Below are 11542 nucleotides of genomic sequence, written 5' to 3'. Positions count from 1 at the left end.
ATCGCAACGATATTATGTGTATATGCAATTTTACTTTATAGCGCAAGTATTACGTTAACACGTTTTATTAATTCAAAGTCACCGTCAATTCATCTTGATCCTCATGGACTTGTTTCTGAGTTGGCAATTAAGTGACAGAAATTTAAACACATAGATCTTTGTAGATTTTCGATTGAATTGTCTTGATTTTTAGGTTCTCTGTGTATTACAATCTGTCTCCCTCACATGTGGGTAGCTTCATCGTAATCCGGAGGTAACATGCCCTGTTCGGGCAGAAATGCTTCATTAACTTTTCCCCGGACTGTAACCCGGGAAGATAGTTCGGTCTGACATCATGATCTTCAGTGATGATTTCTTCTTATAGCGAATTCCGTCTCTGTTGCAGTCATCAGCAGGCCCCCATTCAGGAAGTGGTTTCATCAGCTCGACCAAAACCTATATAAGAAATGTCGGAGATTGTGATTGGTTAAATATGTTGAAAGAATAGCAACCTATGTATGAAGTGTCGATACATGTGATTGGTTATTTAAGTAGAGGAAAAAAGCCTATGTATGAAGTGTCGGGGAAATAGTATTTGTTATACATATCCAAGATAGCGATTTCGAGCACTTTCACTATTTACATGACAAAATTAAAAATGAAAACTTACACGCCAGCCTCCGTGTTTACAGTAGTAGAAGAGGAACCAGACCGGAATAGCCAGTATAGGGAAGAGTGTTACCAGCCACCATAACATCTCCCCCCAGGCGGGATACACGTACCCCAGGAGTGTGATCTTCTCGTACTGCACGGCCTTAAATATGATCACCACCTGTAATTATTAAATTATCATTATTAAATATTAATCAGAGTCATGTCATATGGTGACGGATGTTGAGGGGTACGCCAACAGCCAGGCTCATGTGGACACGGGTATTGAGGGGTACGCCAACAGTATGGCTCATGTTGACACGAGTATTGAGGGGTACGCCAACAGTATGGCTCATGTGGACAAGAGTATTGAGGGGTACGCCAACAGCATGGCTCATGTGGACAAGAGTATTGAGGGGTACGCCAACAGCATGGCTCATGTGGACAAGAGTATTGAGGGGTACGCCAACAGCCAGGCTCATGTTGACACGGGTATTGAGGGGTACGCCAACAGCATGGCTCCTGTTGACACGGGTATTGAGGGGTACGCCAACAGCATGGCTCATGTTGACACGGGTATTGAGGGGTACGCCAACAGCATGGCTCATGTTGACACGAGTATTGAGGGGTACGCCAACAGCCTGACTCATGTGGACACGGGTATTGAGGGGTACGCCAACAGCCTGACTCATGTGGACACGGGTATTGAGGGGTACGCCAACAGCATGGCTCATGTGGACACGAGTATTGAGGGGTACGCCAACAGCATGGCGCATGTGGACACGAGTATTGAGGGGTAAGCCAACAGCATGGCTCATGTGGACACGGGTATTGGGGGGTACGCCAACAGCATGGCTCATATAGAGACGGGTGTTCGGGAGTACACCAACAACCAGGCTCAGATTGGGACGGGTGTTGACCTGTTGTAGGGAAATACCAACACAGGAAAAACAGAGATATAGAACAGACAGATGAAGATGCTCTCCATATGGGCGGCAAAATGTTTATTGCACAGTAAATGTACACATACCGACAGTACTAGAGGTGTTTTCCCACACCAGCAATAGGCCCAGTATGCCCAAGGGGTCCGTTTCATCATCATCTGTATGTCCTTGGCATAATTAGAGTAACCTGCAATGACGATATAAGGATGTGTTGCCATTGGTGACAGTAATTATAATTAAATAAATTGACCACTTTTTACTGTCCAAAAAGAAGACACCCTTTCTCTTTGTGGACCTAAAGCTTATCTATACGTCTGGCATGTGTTTGGACGGGCAATTATTGTGTGTTATTGGTTACATCCGAGACCCGGATCTGAATCTCTAAAACGTCCCAATAATATAACCTCGCGTTTACTCCCAAGATGTATAGGTCTAAACCTACGCCAGTTGGTCTTCAGGTCCCTGTGTATCTTACCATATATCCAGTTGATGACGATGCACTCCAATAGTCCCACAAACAACAAAGGGAACCCACTCACGGCCGAGTCGACTAGCTCCAACAGGAACAGGCCGCCCTGTTTGGTACACACAGAGAGGTGTTAGGAAACTGCGTCTATTGTTTCGTACGTGAAAAGATTTCTTGAAAATATATTTTGGGTTTATAAATATTATATATAAATTTATTCTTGTAAAGAACATTACTAAACACATGCAATGTACATACTCTTGTTGTCATCGGTAATGCCAGTAAATAGAACAACGCAGCCACACCTATCCGGAACAGGAAAGAGTTCCTCCAGTTCTTCCGGAGGACGTGCGCATACTCGTCAATAAATGATGACATGACACATTCCATAATGGAGAACTGAAATAGTTACAGTAAGGCATCACTCGGTGTTTACTAGTAATTAGTCTTGTTAATAAACGACAAACAGTTGCAAGCATAAAACTTTTGAGGAATAAGGTCATATAGTGAAGCAGTAAAAGTTACCGCCCCTTATGCGTGGAATATATGACGGCATGCACATTAGCAATCTAATTGAAATCTAGATCCTCACTCTTACTCCGTTACATGTACATCTAACAACATCCTATACGGGGTCACGTTCTGGTGACGTGTGATATGTGTATTCCATTTTCAGGGCGAATTGTCAATTTGTCGATGTCGTCGAAGCAAACCATTTCGTCACAGCATGCATTTGAAGCGAACCATTTCGGCTCAATATGTATAAAGCTATATGCTTTGTGGGACGAAATGACTTGAAACAAATTGACAGATTATGCAGTCTATGCACTCTAGTCATGCGAGTTCGCACATATAAAATTTACTTCCAAATTCTTGAAGTAGCCATTTGATTGGTTAATTCAAAAGGTCATCCTGATGTGACCCCTAATGGGATGTTGTTAGATGTACATGTAACGGAGTGAGAATGAGGATCTAGATTTCAATTAGATTGGTATAGTAACACAGTGCTAAATTACGAAGATCTCACCAGATCTCCATATGTAAACCGCCATGCTCACATATATATGTATACAGACTATAGTGTATAAATGCCACTTGTGCTTGGTGTCCCCACCAAGTTACTTAAATTTGGCTTGTTTGATACGGAGAATGAAGATAATGACACCATAAAATAAACATACCGAGTTCACACAACCGTGAATTGAAGGGAAATGTGTATGAAAGCATGCTATTCAAAACTACAAACAATAGTTTATTCATATTGAAAATTAGAGTTACGTTTCTTTTTTGTGTTAGTATAACATTACGTCAACACATCTTTGATGTGACGATGGGGTAACAAGGGTTTCCTATCGAGATAGTTCAGAGAGAAAAGACAATCAAGATTCTGACGAATCACCTGTGAACTGAAGCCTATGACGAGCAGCATGAAGAAGAACAGGACGGCCCACACGGTGGGTGCTGGCATATTGGCGATGGCTTCTGGGTACACGACGAAAGCCAGCCCGCTACCTGGAACATTACATACAATATACATACTGAATGTTACATTAAAAACTGAAAGCTCTTAATAATGACTACCGCGTACACGTTCTGTTTACTGAGCTAGTATCTCGTCAACAGTCAGGGTCATTTTGAAGATTGATTCATTTTGTAGCAGCTGGTGGTTTCATCAGACAGTCCATGGTCTTCATCCTGTGGTAGCGGAATTTCCTTAACGTTATGCTTTTCATGGGAATGCGTTACAGCATTTTAGAAATATTCCTTATTTTTCCTCAAACCAATAAGGGGGTCTTATGAAAAAAATGTAAGTTCAGAAATTTGATTTAGTTTAACAGAAACGTGGTCGAAACTGAGGCCTGCCACTTGGGCCTGCTTACAAAACTAAACTTACGCATTTGCGTCGATCGAATGCTTATAGTCATTTATTAACTATTTCACCGTATCGGGTACATCCATACAATGGGGACATAAGCCGATGTCTCCGAAGCAATATGTTTTGTACTTTGTTAAAACTGTACCAAAACACTGTTAGTTAGCTTGTAAACAGTCTTGAAAATGCAGTTTGCTACACAATGGTTATTTTAGAGTTACCTCCCGTTGCTACATCCTCAACCTTGACCCCTTTTGCATTCGCCATGAAGCCCAGCACGGTGAAGATAACGAATCCGGAGAAGAAGCTGGTTACACAGTCTATACACGGCACAATCAGGGCGTCCCTGTAAAATAGAAGGCCACCTACATTGTTTATGATGTTATTTTGTTTTTATTTTATTTTTTTATGGAATTCTTACCTCGTCTCCTACAGTCAACACCATATGTTACTATAGCAACGAAATCACCACTGTGCTACTATAGTAACGGAGTCGACATCACCTATAAAATTCATTTGTGTGATGGCGTAGTATGACGTCAGGCTGATGTAAAAGTTAACTTCGTTTCATATGAAATTAATAAACTCCCTTGACAGATCGATTATACGAATGGGTATTTATTTCACCTTGACGAGATAATGTACTTTTAAAACGAGTGGGTTACGTTTACTTCGAATTGTCAATATATGCACGATCATATGTATGGCCATGCTGATATGGTCAATGATACATGTAGCATTTTAACAGATCTTATATATAAATCGCCTCTGGTTATAACAAGTAATTGTTTTACAATGATGATATACTGGTGCATGGTATTCATCGAAGTACCAGAACGTGTTTGATAGTGAAAGCTATAAAATAATGAAATGATGCCGAAAATTCATAATAAAAACATTGGTAACATGAATTCTGTATTACAAATAGCTACGATATGGAACTGTTTGTAAACATGTCAGAGAGCCTCTGGCTACTTAGTAAGTAACACGGAGACGTATAGGGTGGACTGTCGGTCACTTTAAGTTAACACTTGAGCACGTGGCAGAAGCTTCAGGCTACAACTGATCATAACAATCAGAGCTAAGTAATGTATAAGTTAATTAAATACGCCCAGACAGGGTTCATGATTTAAGTTTTGACAGTACAACATACGATGTAGACCTGTGCTCGGACTAACCCTAGATATTTGAGTTCATTAGGACATTGAATTTTCGGAAGAGATGCGACAACACAGGAGAAATAAAGTTTTCCTCGCCGTTGTTCTCCTCGTCCTTTTCTACATGCTGTACACACACGACCGACATGACCTAGACAGTGACACACTGGACAGCAGATCCCGTTTACGTGAGGTTGCCGCACCTGCGGATGCAAACCTCCCTCTGATTTTCATTGGAGGGATGCCGGGAAGTGGCACCACCTTACTTAGAGTGATGATGGACGTGCATCCGGATATCCGGTGTGGGGAGGAAACTCGGATTATTCCGTATGTACTTGGGATGCGCTGGGAGAAATGGGAAAAATCATTGAAAGAAAAAATGATCCTTGAACGAGCAGGGGTGGCGAATGACGTCATCGACGCAGCCATGTCGTCGTTCATTCTAGAGATTATCAAAGGAAGTGGTGATCCGGCCCCTCGTCTTTGTAGCAAGGACCCTTTAGCCTTCAAGGATGCTGACTACCTCGCCAGGATATTTCCAAATTCTAAGCTAATCATGATGGTGCGAGACGGCCGCGCCGTATGTCATTCCTTGAGAACCAGACAGTTGACGATTACTGGTTACAATAACAGTGATGTCCGCAACTGTCTAAAGCGCTGGAGTAGCGGGGCCGAGCTTCTGAACGTCCAGTGCCAGCATGTAGGACCCGACAGGTGTAAAATGATAAGGTACGAGGAATTCGTACAGTATCCTGAGGAGTGGATGCGGATCATTCTTGGTTTCCTTAATGTACCCTGGAACATTGCTGTTCTCCAGCACTCAGTACTTGTGAGGAACAATAAAGTGTATTTTGCATCAATGTAAGTATATATCTATATATTATTAGAAGCATGCACACTATAGTCTCTACATAGCAAGTTTAGTTAGGTTTGACATCTGTCGCTAGGTTTGGTAACTGTCACTATGTTTGAGAACTGCTGAAGGCTTTGACATCTGTCGCTAAGGTTGTTAACACTTGCTAGGTTTGGCCATGATTTTAACCATTCCACGTAAGAATTTATTGTGAAAGAAAAAATAACATTTTCTCTACTGTAAGACAATGATATCTGCAATACACGTACGCTTTGTGTTAACAGTGAGAAGAAGACTGCTCAGTTGCAGAAGCCGGTCAATACAGCGGCTTTGGCTAAATGGGTAGACCACCTCCCCGAGGACGTCAGGCGGGACATGGCCAATATAGCCCCTTCACTAAACAAGTTTGGGTACGACCCCAGGGCCAACCCTCCCACCTACAAATACGACAAACCAGCCCAAGTGTCACTAAAAGACTACTAAATTCTGTATAGTGGCGACTACAAACAACGCGTCATAGACATCACATCCCGGCGGTCGCCAGAAATCTCATTCCAGAAAATATACCAGGGAACATGTAACCCAGCCGGAACTCTCTGGCGGGAGTGATATTGTAGTGTTACTAGTGATGTTGTTCCAGTAGTGTCTGGCGAGAACGGGACTTAACACTGACGAACACTGCAGTGAAGATAAACTTGTTGATCCAGTGTTGGTAAGATATGACTGGGATTGGTCCCGGGTGGTAGAGAATTCTGGTACATAGGCTAATTACCCGCAGACCATTGACAATGAGTATCTGTACAGGTTTTACACAATACAATAAACTATTGACAAAAATAAACTTTTTTTAAAATTGTGACAACCTTATATTCCTTTAGTCTCGGTATATTAATATAAAGCGTTAAGACAGGTTTTTAACAGTTATAGGGGTATTCAGCACAATTCCTTTCAAATGTTTTCCACAATGCGCCGATAAGTTTTAGCTTTGAAGGTTATGTAACTATTACATAACCTCATCAACGTTGGTGCACAAAATAAACAGATTTGCATGGAGACCCTTACATGAGTACACGATTAATAAGACTAGTGGTTTCGGAAGTAGAAGCCGCTTCATCGACGACACCCTGGGTCAAATCCGGGACAAGTCGTGTTAATCATCGATCACGTCGTTATTATATATTATTATACCTCATGTTTATAACAGTGCCTGTGATTAGCCGAAACGCATCACGTGGAAGGGGGAGGTTGGGGGGGGGGGGGGGGGGGGGGGGCATCATATCTCCCTGAGGCGCGTGAGCCAGGGAGATAAATATAATATCTCCCTGGACCGCGTGTCTCCATGGCGACCCCCACATTCTGTTGCGAGGAGTTGTCAGACGAACAAAAACGCAAAGGTTTTCGTGCAGTCAAAGAAGCAGAAAAAGATAAAATTCTTCAAAACAAGATTTCTCAGAACACGAAAATATCAATAAATGTACACACCAACTGTTTCCAAGAGTTTCTAAAAGAAACTGTCAATAACACCTTGACTTGGAATCGTATCAATTGAGCGACCGGGATCACAAGGGTTTGTGATAGAAATGATATTTCATATAATACACAATTTATGGCCCTGGATGCAGGGCAATATGAAGGTTTGTTTACCCTCAGCTTTCATATATTATTTATTAATATGCATTTATTGCCCTGGGTGCAGGCTAATATGAAGGTTTGTTTACCCGAAGGTATCATATTTCCCGAGGGCTTGCCCGAGGGAAATATGATAGCTGAAATGAGAGCCTTCATATTACCCTGCATCCAGGGCAATAAATGCATATTAATAATTAAAATATATTACCCTGCGTTTCTGTTCGTCCGCCATTTGCAAACAACTGGAAGGGAGACAACTCCTCGCAACATAATATCGGGGCACGCGGTCCAGGGAGATATGATATTTTATCCCCCTTCCACGTGATGCGTTTCGGCTAATCACAGGCACTGTTATAAACATGCGTATCGAATTAACTGAGACGTGTGTGTAAACAGCGAAGGTAGGGGAGTGTCACTATTTAGAAATGGAAAATCAACAAATGGGAATTTGAAATGACTCTATGACGTAAGTATAAACACCACATATACGTAATACGGTAAGAGAATATATTATATTTAATCTGAAAAAAAATGTGTCCCGTGCAAAAGGGGTTAAAGGTGACCTTTGGCTTTTTAATTTTTACTAATGACCATCAAATTGTGATTAGGTGTAGAACTTGGTGTTATGATAATTTGGTGTCAGTACGAACCGAAACTGTCAGTTCAGAAGGGGCGGGGCGGGACGGATCGATAGATATGAGTAACACTATATGCCCCCACCCCCTAAAAAAACTAAGTTTTTGATGTCTTCGTACTATGTAATTATAATAATTTGCAAGTTAGTACTTAAATCAAATCTAACGGAAACGCAACACACGGCTTGTGACTATCTTTAACGGGTCTTTTCTTTCAACTCTAAATGCAATTAAAAGCGATGTAACAAACAACAATTTAAGTTATGGGATGATATACAGTGTATAAACGGCTTAGCCAATAGAAAATCTTGTTTCAAACAGGATTAGTGAATGAGAAACATTTACCTAAGACAGAAGTTGTCGAACTTGTTGAAGCTGGACATCAGAATAAGTCCGCCAGAACACGCGCTCAGAGAGTAGAACACCTGAGTGGCCGCATCGCTCCATACCTGAAAAGAATATCTTTCGGTGATCAAATCAAATACTATCGAGTCTGAGTATCGACAAAAAATTACGGTTAATTTCAAAAGAGACTACTAAGTATTTAATTCACTTACCGTGGAATCTAAAAGCCGCTCCCAAGTCGGAGTAAGATAGTAGTGGATACCGTCAATAGCCCCGGGGAGAGTGGCCCCGCGGATCAGCAAGGCCGTAAGGAGGAGGTACGGGAATGTTGCCGTGAAGTAAACGACCTGGTTTGACAAATAGAGCTGATCTTAATGCTGCCTGGTAACACTAGTGGTTACATAGTTACTAGGAGTGACTTCTACCATCACAAATCGAGTCTGATTTGTTTATACATGTACTTATTTTTTTTCTTCTGAATTCCTTTCTTCCTTTCTTAAGAATAACTACGTTCTGGAGTAAAAAAAAACCAGGTAGCCAAGACGCAAACATGTTTTAAGAGCTAAGACAGCTATTGCTACAGATCATTTATAGACGTTGTGTCTAACGGAAGGTAGATCAACGTTTGTCAAATTGTCCATTAATTGGTCCACCATTCACTAGAAATGGCTTCGGCCTTATCGTATTGCTCGTGACAGTCTAATGTAACGGCATTTTACACCACGTATGGATATCAGCGACACACCTTGCCTAAGGACTGGATACCCTTAGAAAGGACAATGAGAACAACGACCCAGGCCGCCAGAAGACAGAGAGCTAGATGCCATTGAACACCGCCCATGTCCTCCAGTCCATCAGAAATGCCCAGTACCGTCTCACTGAGGATAAAACAGATTCACTCGAATTAATCGGTACAATTGTATCTACATATACATCTACATATTTCATACATATTGTATTTACAAAATTCATCAAGCTAAAGATCATGTCAGGTTTTGTGCAAGAGTGCGATAATTCTGCGAAAAGGAAAGTGAGAGGGAGAAAGACATATACATTTTTTTGTATAATGAGATATATGACACGTGTGTATCCATATAATTCCTGTAGAGAGCGAAACCTGGAGTTCAACCTGTAGTTAATGAAATTGGTATCAGGAGACAGTTTCCAGTCAGTATTTAGTAACTATTTACTTACCTGTCTTCTTCACGCCTGTCATAGGTAAACTTTGGTGTGGCGAGTTGGAGTACCTAGTGTGTCTTTACTGACGTTAATTTGATTGTGTTATTTTGTATAGTTGGCCTCGTGTCTTTAAATCAGTTCTCTGGGGCCACATCAGATGTTCTGACATCTCAACAACACAGGAGGCCACTCTGTTTATGCTGATTCGCTTGTCGGAGATATTCACGTCAAACAAAAGCAAACTTGTCTTTTCCCTTTTGTTAAGAAACTATGGCGTTTTCCATTTCTCTATTATGCCGTTCGATATCTCTATGATACATATCGTTTCCCCTACCCTTTAAAACCCCTTTCTATTTTCCCTATAAATAATGTCGTTTTTTTTTCCTGTAAACGTTCTTTAATATGAAGCATGTGTTTTACTTGCGTCCATTTCCCTATAACCAATGTCGTTTTCATTCCCCCTATAAACAATGTTGCGTTCATTTCCCTATAACCAATGTCGTTTTCATTTTCCCTATAAACCGTGTTGCGTTCATTTTCCTGTAATGTCGTTTTAATTTTCCCTATAAACCATGTTCCATTCATTTCCCTATAACCAATGTCGTTTTCAACTTTCATATAGACTCTGTTGTGTTCATTACCCTGTACCCCTATACGTGTTGCATTCATTTCCCTCTACCCCTATATCGTTTTTATTTCCCCTATAAACCGTGCTGCATTAATTTCCCTATAACCAATGTCGTTTTTATTTCCCCTATAAACCGTGTTGCGTTCATTTCCCTCTACCCCAATGTCATTTCCGTTGTCCACAATGTTGCGTCAGTTCTAGTTTACTAGTTTACCGTCTTATTTCCATGTGTCTACTTCAATGGTCTACTATAGGACATTTTTAATGTATATAGTGTTTACCTCTATATCTTATATGTTATATGTGATTAATATTGGGATGATTTGGAGGCTGTTTTTCACATTTATTTGTTGTGTGAATATTAGATGTATTTCTAACTATGGGTGCCAAATTATGCATTTTTGTGATAAGCTATGTGTACGCTGTCAGCAATGTAGCACCACCATTGATGAAACCGAGGCCTGTCTGTTTCAGTAACACTTCTACTTGAGAAGTACTACAACTCACTAGAAGTATCTCTCGCTCTCCGATTTCTCCAGCACCGTAGATATGTTACTTGTATTCCCTCCTGTAAATCAAAACAAAGTTTCATCAACACATTCTCATCACAACCTCATCCATCCTTCGTTCGTCGTGAACAACGTTTCCCCGCTATATAGTTCATCGTCGTCATAAACTCTTCAATCTGTCGCCCCTATAGTAAACCGGGTACACAACCTTCCATCCCCTGATTAAGCTGTGCACACAACCTCTCATCTCTTTGGTAACGTGTGAACTATCTTAGTTACCCGCGCACCCATGTACACTATACGCTTCCTCAGTCAACCGCGAATTTACCCTTACATCTCCTGGAATTGGTACCCCGTGTACACTATTAGTCCCCTATGTTAAACGTGTACTAAACCTCTTATCCCCTTGGTATAATATTTTCTATATCCGTCCCCTAAGTTAAACGTGTACTAAACCTCTTATCTCCTTGGTACCCCGTGTAACCTCTCATCCCCTTGGTACCCCGTGTAACCTCTCATCCCCTTGGTATAATGTTTTCTATATCCGTCTCCTAAGTTAAACGTGTACTAAACCTCTCATCCCCTTGGTATAATGTTTTCTATATCCATCCCCTAAGTTAACGAGTACTAAACCTCTCCTGTCCTTGGTATCCCGTGTATACTGCCCATCCCCTAAGTTAATCGCGGATTTAGC

General features: G+C 41.3%; 2 protein-coding genes across 2 annotated transcripts in view; one reads left to right on the top strand and one right to left on the bottom strand.

Annotated features, from left to right (window-relative positions):
• Window positions 1-12: 12 nt before the first annotated feature.
• The window catches only part of LOC117337524 (sodium- and chloride-dependent glycine transporter 1-like), a 38702-nt gene continuing 27172 nt past the window's right edge, over window positions 13-11542 (bottom strand). Inside the window, exons 6-16 of the mRNA XM_033898538.1 lie at window positions 10847-10907; window positions 9278-9410; window positions 8745-8879; window positions 8533-8636; window positions 4135-4259; window positions 3440-3552; window positions 2299-2439; window positions 2050-2149; window positions 1661-1761; window positions 650-811; window positions 13-435 (exon numbers count right to left, since the gene is read on the bottom strand). Of these exons, the coding sequence (XP_033754429.1) occupies window positions 286-435; window positions 650-811; window positions 1661-1761; window positions 2050-2149; window positions 2299-2439; window positions 3440-3552; window positions 4135-4259; window positions 8533-8636; window positions 8745-8879; window positions 9278-9410; window positions 10847-10907 (1325 nt within the window). The 3' untranslated portion in view covers window positions 13-285. The remainder of the gene's footprint in view (window positions 436-649; window positions 812-1660; window positions 1762-2049; window positions 2150-2298; window positions 2440-3439; window positions 3553-4134; window positions 4260-8532; window positions 8637-8744; window positions 8880-9277; window positions 9411-10846; window positions 10908-11542) is intronic.
• Window positions 4974-6780, top strand: LOC117337526 (protein-tyrosine sulfotransferase 1-like). Its single transcript, XM_033898547.1, has 2 exons — window positions 4974-5931; window positions 6208-6780. The coding sequence occupies exons 1-2, from the start codon at window positions 5135-5137 to the stop codon at window positions 6404-6406; spliced, it is 996 nt and encodes a 331-aa protein (XP_033754438.1). The 5' UTR covers window positions 4974-5134; the 3' UTR covers window positions 6407-6780.

This window comes from Pecten maximus, chromosome 11 (assembly GCF_902652985.1).
Source record: "Pecten maximus chromosome 11, xPecMax1.1, whole genome shotgun sequence".
NCBI classification, from domain to species: Eukaryota; Metazoa; Mollusca; class Bivalvia; order Pectinida; family Pectinidae; genus Pecten; species Pecten maximus.
This window is presented reverse-complemented; position numbering and strand designations above follow the sequence as displayed.

Bases quoted from the DNA above. Each gene is read 5' to 3' on its own strand.
- LOC117337526 (XM_033898547.1), top strand. From the start codon at position 5,135: ATGCGACAACACAGGAGAAATAAAGTTTTCCTCGCCGTTGTTCTCCTC. The intron at 5,932-6,207 runs GTAAGTATATAT...TTGTGTTAACAG, and splicing joins AAAGTGTATTTTGCATCAAT to TGAGAAGAAGACTGCTCAGT.